We start from the raw sequence: 23,761 nt of genomic DNA, 5'->3' as shown, positions 1-23,761 counted from the left end.
TTCAAAACTAGCCACAAAAGCCAGTAAATCAAAAACAGGCCTAATGTACGGTAAATTAATTGCTGATGAAGATACATATGTCAAAATGCAGGTGAAAACTAAAAAATTGATCTTTTGACAAACCGCCTAAAAAGCGCAACCCACAACTCGATGTCAAAAAGGAGCCCCAATTGGGCCACAAAAGCGCTATTTGGGAAAAAATGATAACAAACACTGTTGCACATAAAGTCAATACTTTGTGCTGTTTGTTCGCCTAAAAAATATTTATTGCTCAAATAACTACACAGTTTTTGCATGACCATGTACAGAACATTACCTGACTTACTTAAATTTAAAGAGTTCATACAATCCAAAGAAAAAAAGTGCACTCATGTGTTCATTACAATACGCCAGGGTTTTTTCACATACGTTGTAATGGTGGTGAGTGTCCATGTGATTTCGTTGGGCAAGCAAGGCGTTGATTTCTTCGTTCAAGATTGATCGAACGCGCAACAATTGTCGACCAGGCCGGGTGTGTGCAATTTTTAACGGGGTGTGCCTGTGAAGGACCTGTCAAATATGAAGTTGTGATTACAACAATTTTCACGAGCTGTTTGTGCTATAGGTGCACAGAATGTAGCCCTTGAAAAGTAAAATTGCCATGTAAGGAAAAAAGTAAAACAAAACTACTTATAAAAATTTTCTCTAATAATGAATTCTTCTTTCAAGTTAAGCATTTTTTTGTTTTTCAAACACTGACGGTGCTTATACGAAACGAAATGCATTTGTTTTGTGAATCAATAAAGTACAGCGACTGATTTAGTGTTTCCACTTTGAAATTTTCTTCAAGACAACTCTTTGTTATGTTACTTAAATAAAAATGTTCATAAAATGGATTTTTGTTGATTGGTAAAGTTCGCAATTATTCATTGATAGTGCTATACTCTGTAACGTCACTGCTTACCTCGAAGGAACCTGTTGCAGTTTGGCCTCCGTGTGGCAGCAGAGAGCAGTTAATAACCAGTGATGTCAGAGCTCGAATGGCGATGCAAGAAAGTTCGATGGCATCTTCGTTCTGAACACAAAGCATTGGACGAAATAAAACAAATTGATGTTTTTTTTAGAAAAGTATTGATAACAATTACATATCTATATGCAGGAACGCCGAAATTATTACATCTGGTCTTATTGATACGCAATCTACCACCAAACTAACTGTAGAAAAAAAACGAAAATGTTTTGCCACGTAAATGATGCTCAGTCGAACATGTTAAAGTTGTTAAGTAACAAAAGATTCAGTGGTGTTATTATTACCGGAATGATACCTTTCTTTATTACTACCGGAAAACTTTCGGATAAACTGAGTTTGATGAAGTTTACAACTGCACAAAGTCTTAATGACCACGAACTTTACAAACCTGTACTTCACCTTCAGAATCAACAACAACTGGTTGTGACACGAGAACTCCAAGCAAGCTGGCCCACGTTTCTTCGTACTGAGTTCGTCGGATCCAACCTTAAAATAAAATACAAACATTTTTTTAAGCCTTTTGCATGGCATAAGGCGTCACATTAAACACGATACCTGCTAAACAGATTTGATTTGTGACACGCTCAGAATCAAACAATATTGCGTTTTTAAAATACAAAGCAGCATTTTTTCAACTCAGTTTAAAGTAATCGATTTTTAACTAGTGTTTCGTGAAAGATCGTCAGGTGTTTACACCAGTGTTCCATAAAAAACAGAGCGAAAAATCGTTAGCATAACACAATGGGCGGAAAGAGCTTTTCTTTTATGAAACTAATTATCCACTATCACTGGTTTGAATGTTCCAGCGTGATTTGCCTCATTTATATTTGTGTAATAATATGAATGCAATTACATGAATCTGTCTCTCTGCATGCGTACAATAGTTGAGTGTGAGGTTGCTTATTTTATTGCGTTGTTGCACAACAATATTTTAATTAGGCGTTGCGTTATTAAAGAAAGGTTGAAAACACTGCGTTAATCAATTGTACATATACACAGCCGTAAATAAAAACTCAATATTATTTATGGTCGTCCTGGATTTGAACCACCACCTATCAGACTTTCATTAGCGGTGAAGCTCTTACTTAAATAGCATTCCACCATCGGGTACAGCCATCAACAGTTTTAAAAGCTTACCAAAACCAGCTACCAACACTAACTCTATCCATGCAAACACGTACACCGTCACAAGTTGGTCAGATCAAGGGCAGTATATTTCCATACTTACCTATACTGTTGATGATGCCCACAAAGTCTTCCAGGACATCTTTCTCCTGCAGATATTCAGATGGCAGATCTGGAAATGTGGTTCCATGTTCGCCTGTGATGGCCGGTTGCCATCCGAATTTCCATAGCAACCGTGGCACGCGCACGTAAGAGTTCGTATGTTGTGACGTCGATAGGTGAAGTACCTAACCCACAAAAAAGTGGAAAAAATAAAAAATTGTGTTTGTTTTGAGTACGGCAACTTTTTTATGAACGTTTGTACACGCAAATTCCGCAAAAGAAAAAAAAATATATCTTCTTTTTTTTCCAATAAATGTGTTTTGAATGTGTTTTTGAACAAAAAAAAGGCAATTTAAAAGTTTTTTTGATCCAATTACAAAGTAAGGGTTTATAAGGGTTTTGTTTTAGCAAAATAATATATTATATGTGAAAAATACAACTTTGTAGCCTTGGTAACGTACCAGGTTCTTGATTGGTCGAGCAAATTCGCCAGGCAACGAAACGCTGGAAACTGGAGCATCGGTTAAGTTTCTGAAGAAATCAACAAGTTGGGAAAGACGAACGCACGCAGAGAGAGGGTTCCCCGCGTCCGAAAGTATCTCGTGCGCTTGCTGTTTGCTCGTACTCTGAGGCAGGAAGGGTTTGTGCAGAGGGAGTTCCCCGATGTCTGAGAATCAATATTTTGTGAATGGAGACCGTGGGAATGTGATCGTGGATTAACTTACAATGCTGAACGACGTGAAACAAAGTTTGCGTCACACAAATCACAGATGGGAGATGCTCTAAGATCGACTGTCGGACCCCGTCATGCTTCAGTAATTGCTGGAGAGTCTCCACACAGGCAATGACGTCACTGAGACTCGGGGAAGTCCCACTGTGCAGTTGCCAGTAAAGAATCTGTTGAAAATAGGAAAAAAACGATCTTCAGCTTTCAGCTTGTGTTCGGTAAACATGTTTTACAGATTGTTAAAAGCCACTTAAGGTTTGACCGTTTTGCGTTTCATCATTAGTGTTTGTCCGAAGAATAATACACGAAAAGAGTTATAAAAGTTCAACCGTAACTATATTCCTATGCAACTGTAACATGATTTTATGATTTTAATCTCCCATACAACCTATTTGCTCATAGGCATACATAGCCTATTTACACTACCACTCACATTTACACTACTTTTTATAAAATTAAAGCTATATTGTGTATTGTAGGGCTAAGTTGGTACTAGGGATGGGCCGAGCCGAAACGGAACCCGAGTACTCGGTACCGAGCATCGCTGTTTTTAATGGTCGTTGCTCGGCCGAGCAGTTGCAAAAAATGACCCGAGCGTTAAATTTGCATATTCATGCCCTGTTAACATATGAAACCAGCGTTCGAAAAGGGTGTCTATGAACAAAAACGAATGATTTTTAAAATGTATTAGAAAGTGGAAAAACGCGTAGTTAAAGGACATGTACAGCTTAATAAAACACCGCCGGTGACGTTAGAGACTTTGTAGAGCTAAAATGTAGAAAGGGGATTTTTTGTGACGTTAAAATGAACCGAGCGTGCTCAGCCGAGCACCGAGCATTAAAGTGAGAAGCTCGGTGCTCGACCAAACAGAACATTTGCAGTTTTGGCATATCCCTAGTTGGTACCCATCAATTGTACAAAATAACCAGAGACAGCGGTTGCATCGAGGGTTTAGAAGCCCTGAATAGGTGACATCGGCAAAAATTTGTTGCCGTTTCACAACAAATCAATATCTGACAGTGTTACCTGAAATGCCTGCATTGATATTTTTTCACAGCTTTTAAACAATGTTGGTTGGAGCTGACATTCCGACGGAAGCAGTTTGTTGTATTTCAACTGCAGAGTGAGATTCGTGCAAAGTGCGAACACTTTATCAGTCCAATCCTCGTTCAGATATTCTTCCTTCAGTGGTTCACGAAAATCTGAATGAAAACATTTTTCGTGTAAATTCGTCTTTGTTTTTTATACATTTCTTCTCATAAATGTACACAGGTCTGAGATGCGTAACAAATTTCAGAAGATAGCTAAGTATAAAGCAAAGGATAAAAATTGCCTGTTAATCTTACGTATCTGCTCGATTTAATCATATAATTATTCAAAATGTTATTTGTCAATGGGGTCATGCATTTTTAGGGTCAGTCAGATAACAAAAGTTTGACAACCTCAACTAGTAACCGTATACTTTTTCGGGTATTTCTGTGAATAAATGATTGTTTTTATAACACTTTTACTTACCCGTCAGAGGATCGATGTACTGAGCAACCTCTTCCACGTGATTTGCCAACACATCTGACGCACACTTCATAATCGGGCTGCTTTGGTCGTCAGGGTATGGTGCTGCGCCTGAGGATAAATTCAAAGACTCGCGAACGCCAAAAGACAGGCAGGGTGTCAAGTAACGCAGTTTGAAATGCTAGAAAAGGAAAAATGCAAATGTTCATCCGCTAAAATATTAAAATTTATCCGACACGAGAAGTGATTTTTGGTTCTACATTCAATACTTTTGTTGAAAACTTGTAACAGTTATGTTTAAAAAAATTGTGCGCACCTCGTTCCGCATCACTTGCGCTATGTCGTCATAATCGCAGTTAGAAAGCGCTTTGGCGCACTCTGGTGTCCATGTATCTCTCTGACAGCCACCGATTAAAAATTGTTTGAACCAATCCTGTGACAGAACAAATCAATACAGATACAGTCATTGTGACCAGAATGTTTTGCAATACGAAAGCAAAGGTATTGTTTAGAAACCTACAACATCATAATAAGTTTATTGCAGTTTAATATGTCCACATTTTCAACGTTTTTGTCTGATAGCCTAAAACGCAATTAGCTGGCAGTTGATTCTGCACTGACAAGCTCTTTTTAAGGATGCTGAAATGGCAGGGGTACCGACATAAACCGAAAATTTGAATAGTTTGGTTTTGGATTCGAAAAGTTCAGGATTCGCATCCTTTTGGATTTGCTATTCTGTATTACCCATCCCAAATTGCAAACAAAAAATTCCTTGTTCTGGTTTTATATGCAATTGGGCCATTAAACGAAATATTTGTAAAACTAATGATATGCGGCAGTCCTATGTTCTGCACCTATGCATTAAAACGGAATTATGATTGTTTCAAAAAATTAACTAGACGTAGAAAACAGTTACCTTGCCAGGGTCTGTCAGGAGGGTCTCGATCTTGGGTGACGACGAGGGGTGACGGGTGCTTTCCCCAGTCAATTGATCACGTGATTTGAGAAGGAGATTGTAAAGACGACCAAATCTTCTGCGTCGAAACTCGTCTTTCGTCAAACGACTCTGTGAGAAAAAGGGTTGAAATTTAAACATGTAATTTGCAAACTGCTAAACATGTAATTTGGAGGCATTGAATAACGAAATCCGAAACAACAGTTTGCAGCAAATCAGACATGCCTTAATGCCATGTGACACCAACATAATACGAAATATGGCAAAGATTTCGTAGAGTTAAATGCATGACCTGGGCTTGTCTAGTGGGTATAACCCTTACCGTTGTATATCATTCAATAAAACCGTTTGATACTTCTAGGTTTTCGACCTTTTTTAATTTTCGAGGTAGAGATAAGACCTTTTTAAACTAGAAAGGTGGCTTTCTGATATACTTCCATTTTATATATTCTATACGATATTTACCAATTTACTATACAAATCATTTGATCTACATATATGATAGTTTTTGCAAGCAAAAACAGATGGGTCCCCACACGCGCGTTTGTGCGGATTTCATGTCCTGGTTATTTTTAGATTCTTAAGAAAAAACTTAACCAACTTTAGCAACAACCCTGTAAGTTTTGTCTGTATTCTTTTTGCATCATTATTGTCATATAATTACAAAAAAAAAACAGTACATAAAAACGGGAAAAATACTTTTAATTTAATCTCATGCTTTGACCTTGATATTGTCGTTCAAGGTCAGTTTTTAACACAATTTTCCACAACTGAAAATGTGCTTGATACTTAATAAAACGACATAGTATAGCTGCGCAAAAACAGCTGATTTCTAATCACCGAAACGGCTGTCTCGTAAAACGTCTATCCCAGTGGTTCCCAACCTTTCATGGACCGTGGCCCCCTCAAAGTAACTTTTTGGCCTCGTGGCCCCCTTCAAGTCACCATGTAGGACCTGTGGCCCCCTCAAAATGTAGATAACGATCTCGTGTTGGAAGGCGGTATTAATTTTGGCCTTAAACAGGTATAATAGAGTAAATGAGCGTGATAAACCTCACTACAAACAAATAGTATGTGAAATAGTTGATTAAATTCGGGAATAAAATTAAAGTTAAAATGACTTTTAGTGGGTGTTTCTTGTGAATCTATGCCCGTGGCCCCCCGGAACACAGCTCGTGGCCCCCCTGGGGGGCCATGGGCCCTGGTTGGGAACCACTGGTCTATCCGGACGTCAAGCTGAGCAATCCCGCTGCATTCACCCGCCTTAATCGTAAACAAGTGAATTACTCCCTTGAGAGTTGAGACTTCTATCTGACTGACAGTGTACACATATTATGGGCTGTAAAACTAACTATTTGGCTGATTAAAACAAAATTTTAAGTACTGACGAATAACCTACTGCAAACAATTGTTTAACATTTCAGCACATTAGGGTTTGTATTTTTGGCCTAAAACTTATTATTTGGGGGTTTAAGGGGTAAAATAGGTGAATCCAATAAAAAGTTACAAAATTCTTTAGAATACCTTACATTGCACCAACCAACAAACCATGAAACTCTCAGATTATGTACTTTAGTCAGTACAGCCGTTTTTAAATTTTTTTTTTTTTTGGGGGGGGGGCTGTGGGTGAACCACTGGGTCGTTTGGGGTCAAACTTCAGGAGGATCAAATTTGGAACAATAACTAACATCTGTGCAAATTTGAATAAATTTAAAGCACTCTTTCTTGACCAAACGCATTTAACAGACCAGCGTTAGACAGAAATGAATATTTGGGGGTTTAAGGGGTGAAAACGGGTGAATCGAAAAAAAGATATAAAATTCTTTGAAATATCTTATATTGCACCAAACAACAAAGCATATCACTCAGAGATGCTGTACTTTAGTCAGTACATCCGTTTTTAAAAAAATACGTTTTGGGGCCTGCGGGTGAACCGCTGGGTCATTTGGGGTCAAACTTCAGGAGGATCAAATTTGGATTAATAATTAACATTTGTGTAAATTTTATTAAATTTGGAGCACTCTTTCTTGACCAAACGCGTTTAACAAACCAGCGTTAGACAGAAAAAAGAAAAAAAGAAAAAATACGGACAAAAACAATATGTGTCCCCTTCATAGAAGGGGACCTATAAATAGGCTGTACCAACCCACTTAGACGTTTTGTAAAGTCGAGGGCAGAACTTATAGGGCCAAATAATACGAAATAGATTACATTTGCTGGAAAGAAATATTTAACTGGGCGGTGGGACTAAACGTTGAAGGCCTAGTTGAAATACAAATTGTGGGTCAATGCTACGTCTAACGCCACTACACAAAAACTCCCTTTGTTATCAGTTTCTGCCCAAAATTCAAACTATTCCCGAAAACCCAACATTTTTAAGTCAATATATTTAAGTACTATTTTTTAACACATGATACTTACCAGCAATTCTTCAATTTTCTCCAGTGATAAGATCTGACCGTCGCTGTTCCCATGAGCCAAAACCTTTTCCACGTGTTCGCAGGCGATTCGGTCACATGACTGTGAGATCACCAAGAAGGGAGAGAAGAGGAACTGGTTGCCTAGCAACACCTCCAGGAGCTCGCCTGTGCACGATACGGTTGAGCCGACAAGGCTGCGCAGAATATTGCGCAGTACGGTGGGCTGTCAAGATAAAAAAGAATGAAAAATACAAGATTACTTGCAATTTTCCTTTTGCTTAATAATAATTAAATTTGGTACGCCAGGCCCATTGAAGGCGCTATACCGAATCAGCCGGTCACCAAGCATTCACAATGGGCCTGGCGTACTGTGATTTATATATGAGTGTGCCGTGATCGCTGGTCTGCATAGACGCTTCAGGGCTGATCCCAGTTATGAATTTATGTTCATCTTAACTAATTAAATTTGGATGAACTATATGCACCTTGCACATACACCATCCTTTTTTTAAAGTATAAACTTAAATTTGTTGTCGCATTTTTGGAAACTTTCGTAGGTGACCTTCTCTGTGAGAGAAATTTAGCAGTTTTGCAGTTTGATCTTTTTCTAATTTCACACATTTTAGAAATATCCCTTCATTTACCGTATCCTTCAGTGCAATTTTTCAAAAGTGTTGTTTTTGATTTCAAACAGCAACCATACAAACATTTACTGCATATTCATTGGTCGCGGGACTTCGCAGGCTAATTTTTAGTCGTTTGAAACAGGTTGAAGATACTGTTCAAAAACATGTGGCAACTCTGGAATACTACAGTCACCAACCTGAGAATCGCTCTTGGGTATTTCAGCTACCGACTGAATGAACTTGGCAGCCAAGGAACTTCTGTGCACTGACGTCACAAGGTCTTGCACCGGCGGCTCGCTATGCAGCTCTATGACGTCACAGGTGTGGTTGTCAACGAGCCAGGCCATCAGATCGGTTTGTTGCATGTTTTGACACTAAAGATAAAAAATGTAATATTCTTGATAGATTTTAACCGTCAATATTGGAGCAGTTGAATCTGTTGGATGTTAAAACTTTGGGTTGAAACAATAAGTGGTTTTGATCATTTAACTACATTGTTAAAAAGCTGATCAATGTCAAAGCGTGTAAACTGCAAATGACACTACAAATGATGTTTTATTGAAGCTACCAAATATACTGTAATAATTGAAACTACCCAATATACTATAAAACCTTGAAAGCCATGATTTTATAAGCAGTTATAATCAGTTGGTATTTCAAATCATAAGGCAATAAATGGCTCCTTGAAATTGCGAGTTACAGAATGCCTTCTAAGTGTATTATGCCATTATGTAGATCTACTGGCCATTAGCAATTTGTTGCTTGGCACTAACAGGTATTACATTTAGCAAAGATTGTCTGTGATTAAAAATCTAAAACCTACCACCAGGCCACCACATGCGTGAAACACCAAGCAACCAAAAAAAATCGTTCAATAAATGCAACAACAGTTTTTGATAATCATGGTCGTTCGGAGATTTGAACCACCAACCTACTGCCTTTCAAAATTATTTCGATGGAAGTTAGTTCTTTACTACACAGTACACACTAATGGAACACTACCACCAGCTATAAATGCATGTTTAAAAGCGCGCTAAAGCCACCGACTTCATCGACACAATCATTTACACCGTCACATACTTGATTCAAACACAACGCGTGGTTTCTTTCGCGCCTGCTTGGATCCAAGTAAAACTGCAAAGAACCGTAGTAAAAAAAGAACCGTACCCTAAACATTAATTATGAATGGGACAATAGGGGCATCCCCTAAACATGGGACAATAGGGGCATCCCCAAAACATTAATTATGAATGGGACACTGGGGGCATCCCCTAAACATGTTTATGAATGGAAGACTAGGGACATCCCCTAAACATGGGACAATAGGGGCATCCCCAAAACATTAATTATGAATAGGACAATAGGGGCATCCCCTAAACCAGGGGTTCCCAACTGGGGGATTGAACATCAAGGGGTACGAAGATGCTTGGGCCACAAAGCAGTTTTAAAATAGATTTCACAGTACAGTTTTATTTTGGAATTGTAAATGATATTATGCCATTACGGTCTTTGCTTTTAAAAATAATTATCTGCAAACAATTGTTGTTATTTAGCAAGAAGCCTCATTGTTACATAACAATGTTGTTTTTACTTGCTGCCAGCATTAAACAACAAAGTATAAACTTAGGGAAAAAATGCACAGATAAAGGGGCATTCAATGTAGTCTTGCTGTAAATCTGCTACAAATGGTCTACTACCCATCTCTAGAACTAACGAAAGTAGGGGAAGGCAAGGCAAAACGGGCACTGCATTGTTTTCATATTAAATGAACTGTCACTACCATTTTGTTTTGCGTAACTAGAATTAAGACTAATAAATGTTATGTAAAACTTTAAAAAAACTGTTGCTCTTTCTAGAAGTCTAAAATAGAAAAAAATCTTAAATATGATAGCCTAATTTTATTCTTGGATAAAATGTTTAGTAAAATATTTTTACAAGTTTAGAATACCGGGTAAACGTTTAATGGAGCTATAAAAGCAATTTCATTTAGCAATATACATCTGAAAAATTCAATCACAATTTTTTGGGGGGTACGAAGAATGCTCTGACCTGACAAAAGGGTACGAGCAGCAAAAAAGGTTGGGAACCCCTGATCTAAACATTAAATGTGAATGGAACAATAGGGACATCCCCTAAACATGTTTATGAGTATGACACTAGTGGCGTCCCGTAAAGATATTTTTTATGAATGGGAGAGCAACCCATGAAATTAAATAAAATTAAAATCAAACTATCGCGAGGCAGGCAACATTCATTATGAGTGTGATACCAGGGAAATCCTCTCAAAAAAACTTTTTATGAATGAGACACCAACCAACGTAAATAAAATAAAAATAAAATCGAAGTATCGTGTGGTAGGCAACACTCTTTTACGAATGGGATACCAGGGGCATACCCCTAAAATATTTTTATGAATGAGAGACAAACAAGGCGAATGAACAAAAAACAAACGAAGTATCTTTATGCAGGCAAAGTTGCTTGACATTTTATCAACAAATTACGTAGATTCCATTCCTTGTTAGTAAAACCTTCCTCATAACGCCAACCCAGAAGAGGTACTAAATCTTAGAACAAAGTTAATTTCTTACCACGTAATCAGCAAGTAGTATAAGTGATCCTCGTCTTACAATCTCTCTGCTAATGACGCGTTTATCATCAGTAGCTGATTCTGAAGATAAAAAACACTGAATTTCGTATAGAGTTGGACACACACAAAAAAAAAACATTTTTACACAATGCAGTAACCAAAAGGTTTTAAATGTATGCAAATGAAGCACGCCGTTTTTACGTTAGACCCGGTAAGTATTTTCCTTCCTAAAAATATACCAGAAATTGTGAAAACAGTTGTCAAGCTTTTGTGCAATTAACCGTCTTTTGCAATAATTCGGATTCTCTTAACAAACGGCCACGGTTGGGATTTAGGATCTATATGCAATTAAACGGATTTTACGATTAACTGAATAACAATATGAATAGCAAATTACTCGCCTACATATCTTTGCCATGATTTAAGTTGCACGGCGTCCAAATGTGTGAGATATTGACACCATAAGAGAGTTAGAATCGGGAAGTCAGCTGACAGAGTCGCGAAAGTCACGTGCAACGTTTCAACCGAACTTGGTGACGTCACATCACCGGTTCCTGCTGCCAGTTGACGACATGCCGCCGTGAAGCGTTTGAAGGAACCTATCGAGGACCACGTTGTTCATAAAATTGTTTTTAAAGATAAAGTTATTTTCACTTCAAAAGTATATGTGTAAAAAATCTATTATTTATTTCTAAAAAGGAAAAAAATGTTTCTGCAAATTTAGTAGTGACGTCACCATCTATACACTGTGACGTAATCGCGTCTTACCCGATCGATGAATGTATGTAAGACTCAGGAGTAATTCGGCGATTTCTTGACAAATGAAAACGTTCGAATCGCGATCGAAATGAATTGAAGAAATTGAACATTGGTGAAGATATTTGCTAGAAACTTCTAAAACCTTGTGAAAGAATCTAAAAAAAAGGATTGAAAGGTAACTATTTACGTTGAGTACTTGTTGAGCAAAAATGACTTATACTTTGCAGCAAACATTTCACGGTTTTCGGATTTTTCTTCCACCACATCTTCAGAGGCCGACTTCGTAGTTGAAAGCTAAAATATGGAGGATTTGTGATATCAACAAAATGATTACAAGCAGCAAACAAAAACTGTTCATTGCAATCAACTGTATAATTGCTTTTTTGTAACACTATATACGGATCTGTTCATAAGTTTAACGATAAACAGGTGTAACTGAGTGGCCCTTCATATCACTGATGATGGTATGAACAACTGCCGAAGCATTTGAACAATATGCGCTGTTTTCGTCTATGTGGGTCGTTATTTTTAACATTATGCTTTTTTGTGTTTACAAAAAGTTAAGTTTAATTTAAAGTAACTCACTTGCTTATCAAGACTTTTTATGCTCTTCATTAAATCTTCTTCGCCAACGTGACAAATGAGTAATCGAAGAAGAACAAGAATTTTGCCGACCCATCGTTTAACATTTGACGTATTGTTCTGTCAAAACAGTTTATACTAACGATTAAACCAAGGTTAGGAAGCCTTTGAGACGCCGCCTGTGTAAAAATGATAATGACTTTGACATGCCAACACTTGTCGATTTGATGACGAAGACGACGGATTCGTGGGCTGGTTTTTAAGACTATTACATGATAGCAAACTAATAACAAGCAATCTAATAGTTTAAATTATATGTGAATTTTGTTTAATATGAACTTGTAAATCATTTGGCATTCCAAAAAAACATAACCTCGTGTGCCAACTTCCAACAGGTGTTAAATACCCGCGTATTAAATAATTACAGTTATGAAACCGGTTGTCGAAAGAAAGATATATTGCCGAAAAAGACAGTTCGATAGTTTTTTGATCAATAGAAAAAATCTCACCACGTCCGGCGGTACAGAAAACAAACACTCCACTATGACGTCACAGGGACGTAGTGACGTAGGCGAGATTGCTTCGAAGAGGCTGTGTAGGCTGCTGACGTCAGCTTGACTGTTTATTTCGATCTGCAGTGATAATTGCAACAAATGTTGTAACGTCCCAATTTTGAATCAAAATTTGCCAAGCTATACTACTCCACCGTATAGTATGCGATTAACCCGACGACTTTCTTAACAAAAGGCTACGGTTGGAATTTACGATGCCTAGGCAATTAACTGTTACTTAACATGTGGCGAATAACACGCGTTACACAAACAAAAAAACAAAAACAAATTTAATGAGCCTACACAAAAATAAAAAATAACCAAAAAGGTTTTGTTTATGTGTGGTTTGGGTATTGTTACCGAATTATTTCGGCAGGTCTGATAAATCGGTCTTATATACCTAGTCTGCTTACTTAATTCGTAAACTGCCCGTCACGACGACTAGCGACGCCCTATTTAAAGCATGTAGAATAGGAAGGTACATTTCGGCGTAATCAAAGGGGAAACAGCCATAATATAAACGTAACTACGGTGCCACAACAAAAAACAATGATTACAATAAAGTGACAAGCAAGTAAATCAAAATACACAGGTAACAAAATTTCGCTACAGTATGGTGGCAATATGCAGTCGGGCAACGTTCCAAGCATATTCTACTTTCGGTGTTCAACCGTTACAAAACGACCAAACCTGTAAGTTGTTGAGATGAGGTAAAATAACATTGGTAACTTGACGGGACAATTCCTTCCATGACTTTGGATTTTCTCGCCTACCGTGCTGCAACACAGCTGTCAGCATCCCAAATACCTGTGGCATTTAGATAAAAACAATAAATTGAGTTTAGGCAAAATATTTTTATGCAAAAACAAATTGCATTAAATCAAGGCTGATTATAATTGAATTGATTTTTAGAATTTGCTGCGAAATAAATTCTTGGTCATGTTGAGATTCGAAATTTTGGAGGAATGAAGTCATGATTAAAAGTATTAGTAAGTTTTAGAAACGTCCAATTTGATGATTCTGTCATAACGTTACAGAACAGCCATAAAAAAGTGATTTGAGGTCAACTCTTTGATTTGTATTATTTATTTTAAAAAAAAATTAGCATGGACGAAGTTTGGTGGCGAAATTAGTTTAAAAATCATTCTTAAATGCCACATGTCGACAGAACAAATAAACACTTTTACTCCAGACGCTAAAATAAACTGAAATTATAATCTTCACACACTCATCAATGAAATTTGGTTGTCTATAACAAACGCAATCTAATGAAAATGCCAAATATAATATTTCTTGCAAGCAATTGATGGAAGTGTTACGTTTTATGGTATTGATATGAATATGTAACTAAGTGTTTGGCTCATGTGAATGCAAACGTTTTTTTATGTGAGAAAAAAAGTCATGCACAAATCATGGCTTGGAAATTTTTCCAGCTGAGATTGCGAAAAAGAACAAATGAAATTATGACATCACAGTCGTTACCTGCTCCTTCAAAGTCTGCAGTTGTGCAAAAAATAAGCAATGTTAAAATTTCACAAAGAAAAACAAAATTTGCTACGTTGCTGGACAAGGTTAAAATTTTGGTTACAACTAAAAAGCAAAAATATTGTTAGAGCAACTAACACCATACCTCACGGCAGACCCACAATTAGCTCAATTTCGAAAGGTCTCGAAATACGCTGAATTATATATTTAGCGGCTGAAGAGGTGTAGGGATGGGATAAGTTTTTGAAACTTTTACATTAGAAAACAAGTTTTAAAGTTAGGTTTATTGATTTTTTTATGATAATACCTTACCACCATCCAAATAGCCTTAACCGTCAGCGTTTTTTGAGTAATACCGTTTTAAATAGGTTTTCGACTCTTTTGCGCCACCCAACGAAATTTAGCTAAAATGTGAATCTGCCGGGAGGTTTGGTGTTAGTAGATTTTCCAAAAATATCAAACCGTTTTAGAGGTGTTTCTATATTCTTGCAGGTTTTGAGAATCAGAATAGTAAAAACGCAACAAAAAACTTTTTTTTCGAGTTTCGCTTGGGCCTTCTGGTAAATTTGCAAACCAGAAACAACTACTAGACAAAAACAAAGTGGTAGAGCTGGTATTTGAACCCCAAACCGTTTGTTACCTGTGGATGTTGGATGAGTTTGATCATTGTGAACTGAACAACCTCACGTTGAGTGGTCATCTCTTTCATATCCTGACGTGATTGACTTTTCACCACAAACAGATCGTGTACAATCGGCTGCAGAGCTGGGATTACTGGGAGGAATAAAAGATGAAAAATACAAGGAAATTGCAGAGCACAGAAATATGGAAAAAATTGGAATTCTGTACCTTCATGACAAATCCTTTACGATTTCGTGTTTATGTTCAAAACAAACTATTGATAGCAAATCTGATCGAAAAGACAACAAATACTGATGCTTGAATATTTTGAACAGTGTTTCAAAAACGAAAATAATTTTAGTTTGCGAAACGGTCCGCAGTTTTATGAACACAGTACAGACACGGAGTTGTATAAAAACAAAACTGTGTTGGTTGTTGAAAATCTGCATTAAAACGTATTCATATTATTATATCCCTCTGGTAGTTAGTTTTGTTTTTAAATGGTGTCTTTGGCAGTTGTCTTGCCATCGTACCAATGCGAAAAACTAAAAAACGAAGCCGGAGTTAAGGCAGGCCCAAACATTCATTTATTTAACCTCACGGCGTATGTAGCAGAAGTATTGTGTATCGAATCTATAGCTTCTTACCGTGTGAAATCGCTCCCAACCCGCTCGCCATCAAACCATCGCACAACTGAATGATCTTGGGCATAGTGATGACGCTCTTTGACTGGTAACACTCGTACGAGAGAAGCACGAGAAAAAAGAAAACGTGCGGCACTAAGCCCTCGGAGTCACGGATCTAGAAATACATCAAAGGATTAAGTAAACATTGTTACATACAAAGACAAAATTATGGTGTGTGTGCTTGCCATAGAACCGTGTGATAGAGTTATGTTGAAGTTCACCGTGTGAGTGGGCCTGATTGTTAGTATCCTAAGCAAACCTGTTAAAGGTTATGGTTGGAGGGAGCAAGTAACAAATACGAGTCAAAATTGAGTTTGCCTACATTCTTTTATTATTGCATGAGCATCGTTGCGGTCCGCCTTAGCAATATCATTATTTTTTTGGCCCGCGCATACAAAAATGTTGTCCACCGCTGGGTTATACCTTTAGCAATTTAGACGAATTAGTAAAATTTAGAAAAAACTTGCAAAGTATATACTTAACAAACAAGTAGCATATGAACTAATAAAGTCTGTAACGTTTCTTTTTTAAAATAAGAAGTGTACTTCACCTGATTGTTAACTAAGCATGACTAGTACTGTATCATATTCAAATAGAATCAGTCTTTATTAAATTTTACAGTCTACTGAACCTGATGGCTTGTGAATCTATAAATAAACAGTATGTGCTACAAACAATTTTTCTTATACTTTACCATTGCAGTTTCGATGGATTCAAACTGTTTGATGATGAAAGTGATGAATACGAGATCGGAATCCAACATGCAATAGTTGACACGGAGTTGGACCAGCTGGGCTAAAAGGCATAACACTTCTTTCTGTGGGTAAAAAAAAACCACATTTTTCCACATTTTCGCCAATGTCGACCGCACCACAGGTCCCTGTTTCACTAGCGACAACCACAGAGTTCATTGAACCTAAATGACTTGGTATTTATTACAACTAAATAAAATGGTCTTTCATGTTAAACCTGTCACTTAAGCTTGCAAATTAATTAAAGAATCCTGTCGTGGGTTCGAATCCCACCACAGGCTAGATTTTTCTAGCCTACGCCTTGCCATATGGTGGTGAATGCTTGGTGACCGGCTGATTCGGTATGGCGCCTTCAATGGGCCTGGCGTACTGTAATCAAATTAATTAAATAAAGCCAACATTTCATTATCTAACAATCAATGCAGACTTCATGCCAAGGCAATCTACTCCAGTCACTTCACCTGTTCTTTTCACTGCAGAAAGGACTACAGAATAAACAAATACAGAGTTTATTTCGGGGCTGATCCCAGTTGTCATTAGAATAAACTCTTACATAATTTGGTATGATGCGTACTGTATTGTAAACTGCAAATCAAATTCCACAATAAATCATTAGATTATATGGCGTTTACAGCATAAAGCCTAAGCACCACATAGTACATTGCTATGTGTAGTTAAAGTAGATTGTGTTTTTCAAAGCGGGTCATTTCAAACCAGATTCAAAAGCCAAATATTCTGCAAGAGTTGCCAAATCTGATGCGCAATAACAAAATACTAAAACACACACATTAAAAAACACTGCTGTACAAAAAGCATCAGAAAAGAGAATACAATTGCTTTATAATTCAAAAACCCACCTGGAAGTCCACACTACTGGTGACTGTGTATCTGGTAAGAGATCGAATCACCAAACCCTCAAATAAGCGGATGTAGTTTTGAATCGATGACTTGTTGCTCTTTGCTAACTTCGAAGCACGGGATAGCTTGATTTCCATCTAAAGACGAAGCGGTAAAGGGTTTAATTTGATTATATAACTCCAATATGAGTAAAAAACGATCGTTTGTCGTTTTGAAAAAAGCTTATGAAGGGCAATAAAAATTGTTTTTGTTGGTGTCAGAAACTGACATGCATAAGACGTTTCGGTAAAAACGGTTTCCATCGACCTAAAGTCAAAAATAAGGACGGTTACTTGTTTCTATCTTAGGTGTTATACAAAACATTGTCAAATGGTTAGTTATGTGTTTACTTTTACACCATATATTTAATGAAACATTATCATTTAATAAATGGTAGGGATGTGCCAGCAAAAAAGCTATCCTAAGCGAACAATTCTAGTTACGGTCTCATCTGTAAAACGCAACTATTTTTTATTTTTTCTCTGATTTTGTTTGGCCAAAAAAACTTTGTGATATAAAACTCTACTTAAACCAAGATGAGGCATTCGTCAATTACAAAATACTACTTTGCTACTGGTTCGCCCCACATATGAGGTTGATTTTGGTGACACACGTCGTACTGACCTTTTTCTTGATGGAACCAAACCATCCTTCACCATCTTTAGACGTTGAATCGGAGTTGAGCGAATTGTGGAAGGAAGCGTTGGCAACTGACATTGTGAGGTGGTTGAGTGGGTGATGAAATACCTTAAGGTGGATGAAAGTGCATTACATTGTAAAACGTTAAAATGTTGACGAGATGTAAAAGTATACAAGCTGTTACTGCCAGGCATAATATCAAGTTTATAGAGCTCTTCTGGTAATTGTATTTTTATTCCGAGCATAAATAACCTGATAAAGGCGACCTGTATAGGATGTCGAAACGTCCGAATAAAAATGCTATTGCCAGAAGAGCTCTACAAATTTGAGCTTGTTAAAGATTCGAAGTAATAACTGCCCAAATTTTAGATCATGCGATATAAACGTTTGCAAATTTGGGCTAAGATCAACCATATTTTTCAGGCTACCAGCGAAACGCTGATAAAAATGCGATTAACAATAATCGCTTAAACTCTGATTTTGTTTTTTAATATTGAGTGCGAACAAACACACAAAAAACGTACATAACATTCAAATGAACGAAATTGTCTCTTAAGTTACATACAAGGGGGAAAAATCAGTATTAACCTGGTGGTAAAATGAGGACTTGTAGTCGGTTGTGGAATTGCTTCGCGGTGAAGTGAGCGTCGATTTCCCGCCGTTTGCATTTTCATCACTCGATGCTCGATGACTCACCAGGTTGGTCCCGAACAATGCTTTCAGCAATTGTTGAGTGCATCTTGACAAACGTAAAAAGACATTGCATTTTTGAATTAGAAAAAAAAATTCGTACATAAAAATTTCCTGGCAAAAAATACACAATAAAAGAAAAAAAGGTTGCTTTAAAACGTGCCGAATAGCTTTTTTCAAAAGAATGTATAACAAAAAATGATTTTTATTTCTTGGAAAAACTACTTTGATGATAACAACGTGTATTTTAAAGTAAAACAATTTCATTGCGTTGTCACAAAAAATGAAATACATGTATTTCATAAACAGCTATGACGATGTCCCTAAATATAGTCATAAGCTATTTACGTCCATTTGGGTCGTTATATTCCTCATTAGGCTTACCTAAGTTTTGTTTGTGCAACAGTGTTGCGGTATTAGTTTGTAAAAAATAGTTGAGAACGCTACTGTACATCGTTTACTGATAACTGATTTAAACAAACACAGTCAGCCAGGCCCATTGAAGGCGCCATACCGAATCTAGCCGGTCTCCGAAGCAATTACATATGGTAAAGACTAGAAAACTAGCCTGCGGTGGGATTCGAACCAACGACTCGAGTCTTTCCGGGACTCGCGTTTTACCAACTGAGCTACGCAGGCTCAGTGGATAAACCGGGGAAAGTTGAATCACAAGCACCGTTGCCTGCCTTGTGTGCTGCACATGTCAGCTTCGTTGTAGGGGATCGCCAGGTTGACCAGTATCAGTTAAGATAACAACAAACTCATAAGTTGGATCAGCCCTGAAGCGTCTATGCCAGGGGTCGCCAACCCGCGGCTCCGGCGCCGCATGCGGCTCTTTGATCCCTCTGATGCGGCTCAGTTTTTGAATTTACCAAATGTTGTACATTTGAATAAAAATTATGTGACGATTACGCCGAACACAAAAGTCAATATGAGACAATACTGCTTTTGTTTGCAGTTTGTGTGCGCGCGTAACAATAGCTGTTTGTTAATTGTTACGTAACAAACGCGTTAACAAAGGAATAAAAAACTGCAAAAACAGAATATGCAACGCTACGTAAAGTTGTTTTCTCTGCTGACGAGACTAGTATACCAGTGTGTCTAATATGCAAGGAAACACTAACTAACAACAAAAAGTCGAATGTCATAAGACTAAAAACGTTTTGCATTTTATTTTAAATTTTAAAACGACTTTGTGGCTCCCAGTGTTTTTTTTACGTGAAACTGGTCCGAGTGGCTCTTTGAGTAGTAAAGGTTGGCGACCCCTGGTCTATGCAGACCTCCAAGTGAGCTACGCTACGAGCTATTTAAACCATATTTGCACTTACAGTACAGCGGTATTGGCTTGCAAAGTAAAGTTGCTTTTCAGGTAGCTCAGAATCTCCTCAGTACAATTTGCCACATCTTGGAACGAAGCCAACTCGAGAATTTGACACGTGACATCCAACACTGAGTCTACGAACATCACAATCCGATCAGCGCGACCAAACTCCAAACTGCTCTGTACATGAAAAAGATAATTTAATTTTCAACGTGGGTTTCGTTTTTTTGAGGAGCAAAACTTGCCACAGAGCTGATTGTAAAGAATATTTGTTTGCAGACGTCAACTCGATTTATGTGATTATATAGGAATTATGCACAAAAAATAAGAAGGGCCTATACTTGAGCAAAATAGTACTTTCTCCATGTTTTGCATAAAATAGTACGACACATGTATTACATATAAACACGGTTGCCATACCGTCCTTATTTCTAAGATTTGTCCTTATTTTGAAGGGCAAAAAAAATTTATTGTCCCTATTTCCAAGAAATGTCCTTGTTTTTGACTTAAGTCCTTATTATATTGTATAAATGTAAAAATGTGTGCAAACACGTTTGTTTCGTTTGGTATTGAAATTTACTTTAAAACTGTAATCTTGTGGTGTCATAATTAGCAGGATAGGAACGTATTTTACCAAAAAAAGTAAGTAAGACACGCTTAAAGGGTAAATGTCTGTTCCACAGTTTTGTAATCACCAATTTTAAATCCGTGTCTTGGGCTTGACATAAAATGATATTTCAAATGTAAAAAAATACAATTTTGCTAATGCAATTATTGATATTTACCTTGTAGTTCTTGTAAGCTCCGTTCAACTGTTCGTAAAGTTTCATAAGAACTCGATTCTGGTAAAAGTTGCCCAAAGTCTTCTTGGTGTTTTTCTCCTTGTCGCCGTCCACAATCTAACCATTAAGTTTACAGTTTCAGAGGGTATGCAGTATTTAATGACAAATACAAGAGCCCGAACAGAGGTAAAAAGCGACCTGCTACATTATTCAAACGTTTTAGCAAATTTTCATGCCATGATCAGTGTAATGAGGGGCTACATCAGTTACATTCGTTTATAAACACTTATATCACATGCAAGACAACAGAAGTTTTAGGCTCTTAAAACCCAAATTGTTACGTCAGGCCTGCAAGAGACTTTAAGCCGAATGAAGCCTCCTGTTTTTGATTTAGAAGCAGTGCATTGGTATTACTGTTAATTGCTTGTATCTATTTTACACAGTAATGATCGAAATATAGCGTGCTAGTCAAGTGATAAATACTAAGTAAATCACAACTATTTACCCCTTTATTAGTTTCACTGCTCAATGGTGAGCTAGGCAATATTTTTCTTGCAGGTTTCGGTGATATTTTCGATTGATTTCCGCCTGTTTGATCCTTGATAGCCTTCTCCTTCCGCTTGATGGGGCTAGGGAGCGATGGGTTGGACGGAAGGTTGGGTAAGACACTCTGAACAAATAGAAATATACGCCTGTTCGTTCATTGAATGCGAACAGAAAAAAATTAACATAAACGATTGCTACCTTGTTTGATGAGGGCGTAGTCTCAGTGATCACGTGATGGTTGATTGACAGCAGCTTAACGAGATGAACAAAGAGCGACTGGGCGTAAGAAGATAATTTCGAGTCTTGGATACTGCTCCATGCCAGGTCTACGTGTAAACAAACGTTTATGTCCCGCCTTCAGTGGGATTCGAACCAACGGCGCGAACATTTTTAAGGGCTCTTATTTAAGTAATACTGTATATTTAGACTGTTTCATGAAGAACAGGTACAAAGCATAAATCATTTCTTTAAAAACAGAAATATATATTTCGCCTTGAATACACAGGCATCATCAGTTTCTGTAAAAAAGCAGACACATGGTGGACTCTAAATATATTACTGATAAGAAGCAAGAATCTTTCTTTTTTACATTCTATTGTCTGCGGGAGATTCCTTAGGTGACAAAAGTTTTTCAGTTAAGTAATACTGTACACTAATTTGTTGTTGTTTTTAAGATGCGAAAAATAGCGTCAATCGCATAACTTATTTTAATGTCGGATTCGTTTTATTGCATATAATACGTAAATTCCAACTATAGCTAATTATAAAAGAAATTAAATGGTTAGTCGGGTGTAGATTAAGATGGGTATTTGCATAACTTACAGATTTGAAAGTGTAGAAACATGTATTTTTATTACCCAACTTGAAATGTCTTCATAAACTATATAGTTTCGGCTGTTTTCTTAAATCTTGTATTTTTTACTTGAAGGTTTCTAAGTCGGTCGTAAACTTACTGTGTGACGGAACGGATGAGAAAGAGGAAGATCTACGGCTGTCGGTTGGTGACGCAGCTTCTGAATTTGTCTCACCAAGTATCCTGTATTCTAGTCATAGGAACAAAACGTACAGTAATATATAATACAGTACAGCCATGGGTAGGCATAGTTCACAAGATAGACACAAAAAGCTCATTTCTCTGCTTGGCTAAATTAAAAGATCGTCAAGGTTGACCGCACTTTGCTCGTTCAGAACTCACTTCAGTTTTTTGCGCATGTATTACTCAAAAGTGGAAAATGCGTAGACATTAAACAGCGAAAAATAAGGAAGGTTCAAACTAGAATAACTGAGTATTCTAGAATAAACGTTTCGAATCCAGAATATCGAATCCGAATCTTAAACTATTTTCAAAGGATTCGACATTTCGTTTTTTCAACGAACATCAGTGGAAAAAATGCCAAAAAAACATGATGAAAAGTCTTGGTTCTGAAGGAGCAAGTAACTTCAACAATTAAAGTTAAAAATATAAAGGTCTAGACAAGACTTACCGTGAGTTGCGGCGCCAGCAATTAGATTTCCAGCTAATATTAGACAATCCGAATGGGCCGTAATGTCCAGTGGTAACCAGTTGGTTTTTAATAAATCCATCACTAAGGGCAAGATACCGAGCTGCTGTAACTGAACATCGCTGTCTGTTGTGTCGTTGCTTGAAACGTTGCTACCAGAACGAAGCCTAAAAAAGAACGAAGGGTCAGAGTTGTATTTCGGGCATGAGCTTTTAGGGTTAGGTCAGGGCTTCAGCTTAAATAAAACAGACTTGATTCGGGCGCAATTTTACCAACTTTCGGGCCTTTTTCGGGATTTGTTTTAAATAATCGCGTCAGGGCCGATTTTGGGGCTTGTATTTTCGGGATAGCGACATAATTTCGGGCCCTCTAACAAGTATTGTAAAAAAAAAACTGACAGACAGCATACGATCAAGGAATGCTATTGCCATCATCACAACAAACGTGTATTGTATTCTAGTATTAGTTATCAGGTAAAGGTGGAAGGTTGTTTGCTGCTGTTGCTATAGAGAGAGAAAACGTAAAAAAAGGAACTTTAAGCAGTAGTACTTATTCACGATCAAAATTGGCTATTACAACGTTACAACATTTCCTTATTTAATCGCCGAGTTTCTTTAAGCCTAAAATATAAAGTCAAGCATCTAGCTGCATACTTTCCCTTGTATGCAATGCAAAACCATGTTTCTTTTAGGGGCAAAGGATATTAGACTAGTTGCAGTAACCACATATCTAGCAAAAAATGTATTAATGTATGGCTACAATTAGTAGTTAGTACCTATCGTATAAATTTGTATGCGCAAGGACAGACTAAGCACCTCATATTTGGGTTATGTAAGGGAAAAAAGCGAGACAGAAATACGATAAAAGCTAGTCTGGCAGAAATTG

General features: G+C 37.3%; 1 protein-coding gene and 1 non-coding gene across 2 annotated transcripts in view; both read right to left on the bottom strand.

Moving 5' to 3' along the window:
- LOC145222725 (huntingtin-like) overlaps positions 1-23,761 on the bottom strand; it is a 42,204-nt gene that overhangs the window by 9,108 nt on the left and 9,335 nt on the right. Inside the window, exons 16-46 of the mRNA XM_080088905.1 lie at positions 22,859-23,043; positions 22,328-22,417; positions 21,573-21,700; positions 21,334-21,498; positions 20,832-20,945; positions 20,054-20,226; positions 18,624-18,774; positions 18,021-18,143; positions 17,357-17,494; positions 16,442-16,564; positions 15,709-15,862; positions 15,081-15,214; positions 13,646-13,762; positions 12,914-13,036; positions 12,408-12,524; positions 12,043-12,116; positions 11,832-11,977; positions 11,465-11,662; positions 11,065-11,144; positions 8,674-8,850; positions 7,852-8,073; positions 5,392-5,541; positions 4,792-4,908; positions 4,479-4,656; positions 3,990-4,165; positions 2,962-3,133; positions 2,698-2,903; positions 2,238-2,421; positions 1,398-1,495; positions 944-1,054; positions 409-549 (exon numbers count right to left, since the gene is read on the bottom strand). Coding sequence (XP_079945031.1) covers positions 409-549; positions 944-1,054; positions 1,398-1,495; positions 2,238-2,421; positions 2,698-2,903; positions 2,962-3,133; positions 3,990-4,165; positions 4,479-4,656; positions 4,792-4,908; positions 5,392-5,541; positions 7,852-8,073; positions 8,674-8,850; positions 11,065-11,144; positions 11,465-11,662; positions 11,832-11,977; positions 12,043-12,116; positions 12,408-12,524; positions 12,914-13,036; positions 13,646-13,762; positions 15,081-15,214; positions 15,709-15,862; positions 16,442-16,564; positions 17,357-17,494; positions 18,021-18,143; positions 18,624-18,774; positions 20,054-20,226; positions 20,832-20,945; positions 21,334-21,498; positions 21,573-21,700; positions 22,328-22,417; positions 22,859-23,043 — 4,465 coding nt within the window. The remainder of the gene's footprint in view (positions 1-408; positions 550-943; positions 1,055-1,397; positions 1,496-2,237; positions 2,422-2,697; positions 2,904-2,961; positions 3,134-3,989; positions 4,166-4,478; positions 4,657-4,791; positions 4,909-5,391; positions 5,542-7,851; positions 8,074-8,673; positions 8,851-11,064; positions 11,145-11,464; positions 11,663-11,831; positions 11,978-12,042; positions 12,117-12,407; positions 12,525-12,913; positions 13,037-13,645; positions 13,763-15,080; positions 15,215-15,708; positions 15,863-16,441; positions 16,565-17,356; positions 17,495-18,020; positions 18,144-18,623; positions 18,775-20,053; positions 20,227-20,831; positions 20,946-21,333; positions 21,499-21,572; positions 21,701-22,327; positions 22,418-22,858; positions 23,044-23,761) is intronic.
- Trnas-gga (transfer RNA serine (anticodon GGA)) lies at positions 19,291-19,364 on the bottom strand. The gene has a single exon. It is a non-coding gene; the product is annotated as a tRNA-Ser (tRNA).

This window comes from Phallusia mammillata, chromosome 4 (assembly GCF_965637545.1).
Source record: "Phallusia mammillata chromosome 4, kaPhaMamm4.hap1.1, whole genome shotgun sequence".
Taxonomy (NCBI): domain Eukaryota; kingdom Metazoa; phylum Chordata; class Ascidiacea; order Phlebobranchia; family Ascidiidae; genus Phallusia; species Phallusia mammillata.
The sequence above is the reverse complement of the archived record's forward strand: the minus strand, read 5'-3'. Positions and strand labels throughout refer to the sequence as shown.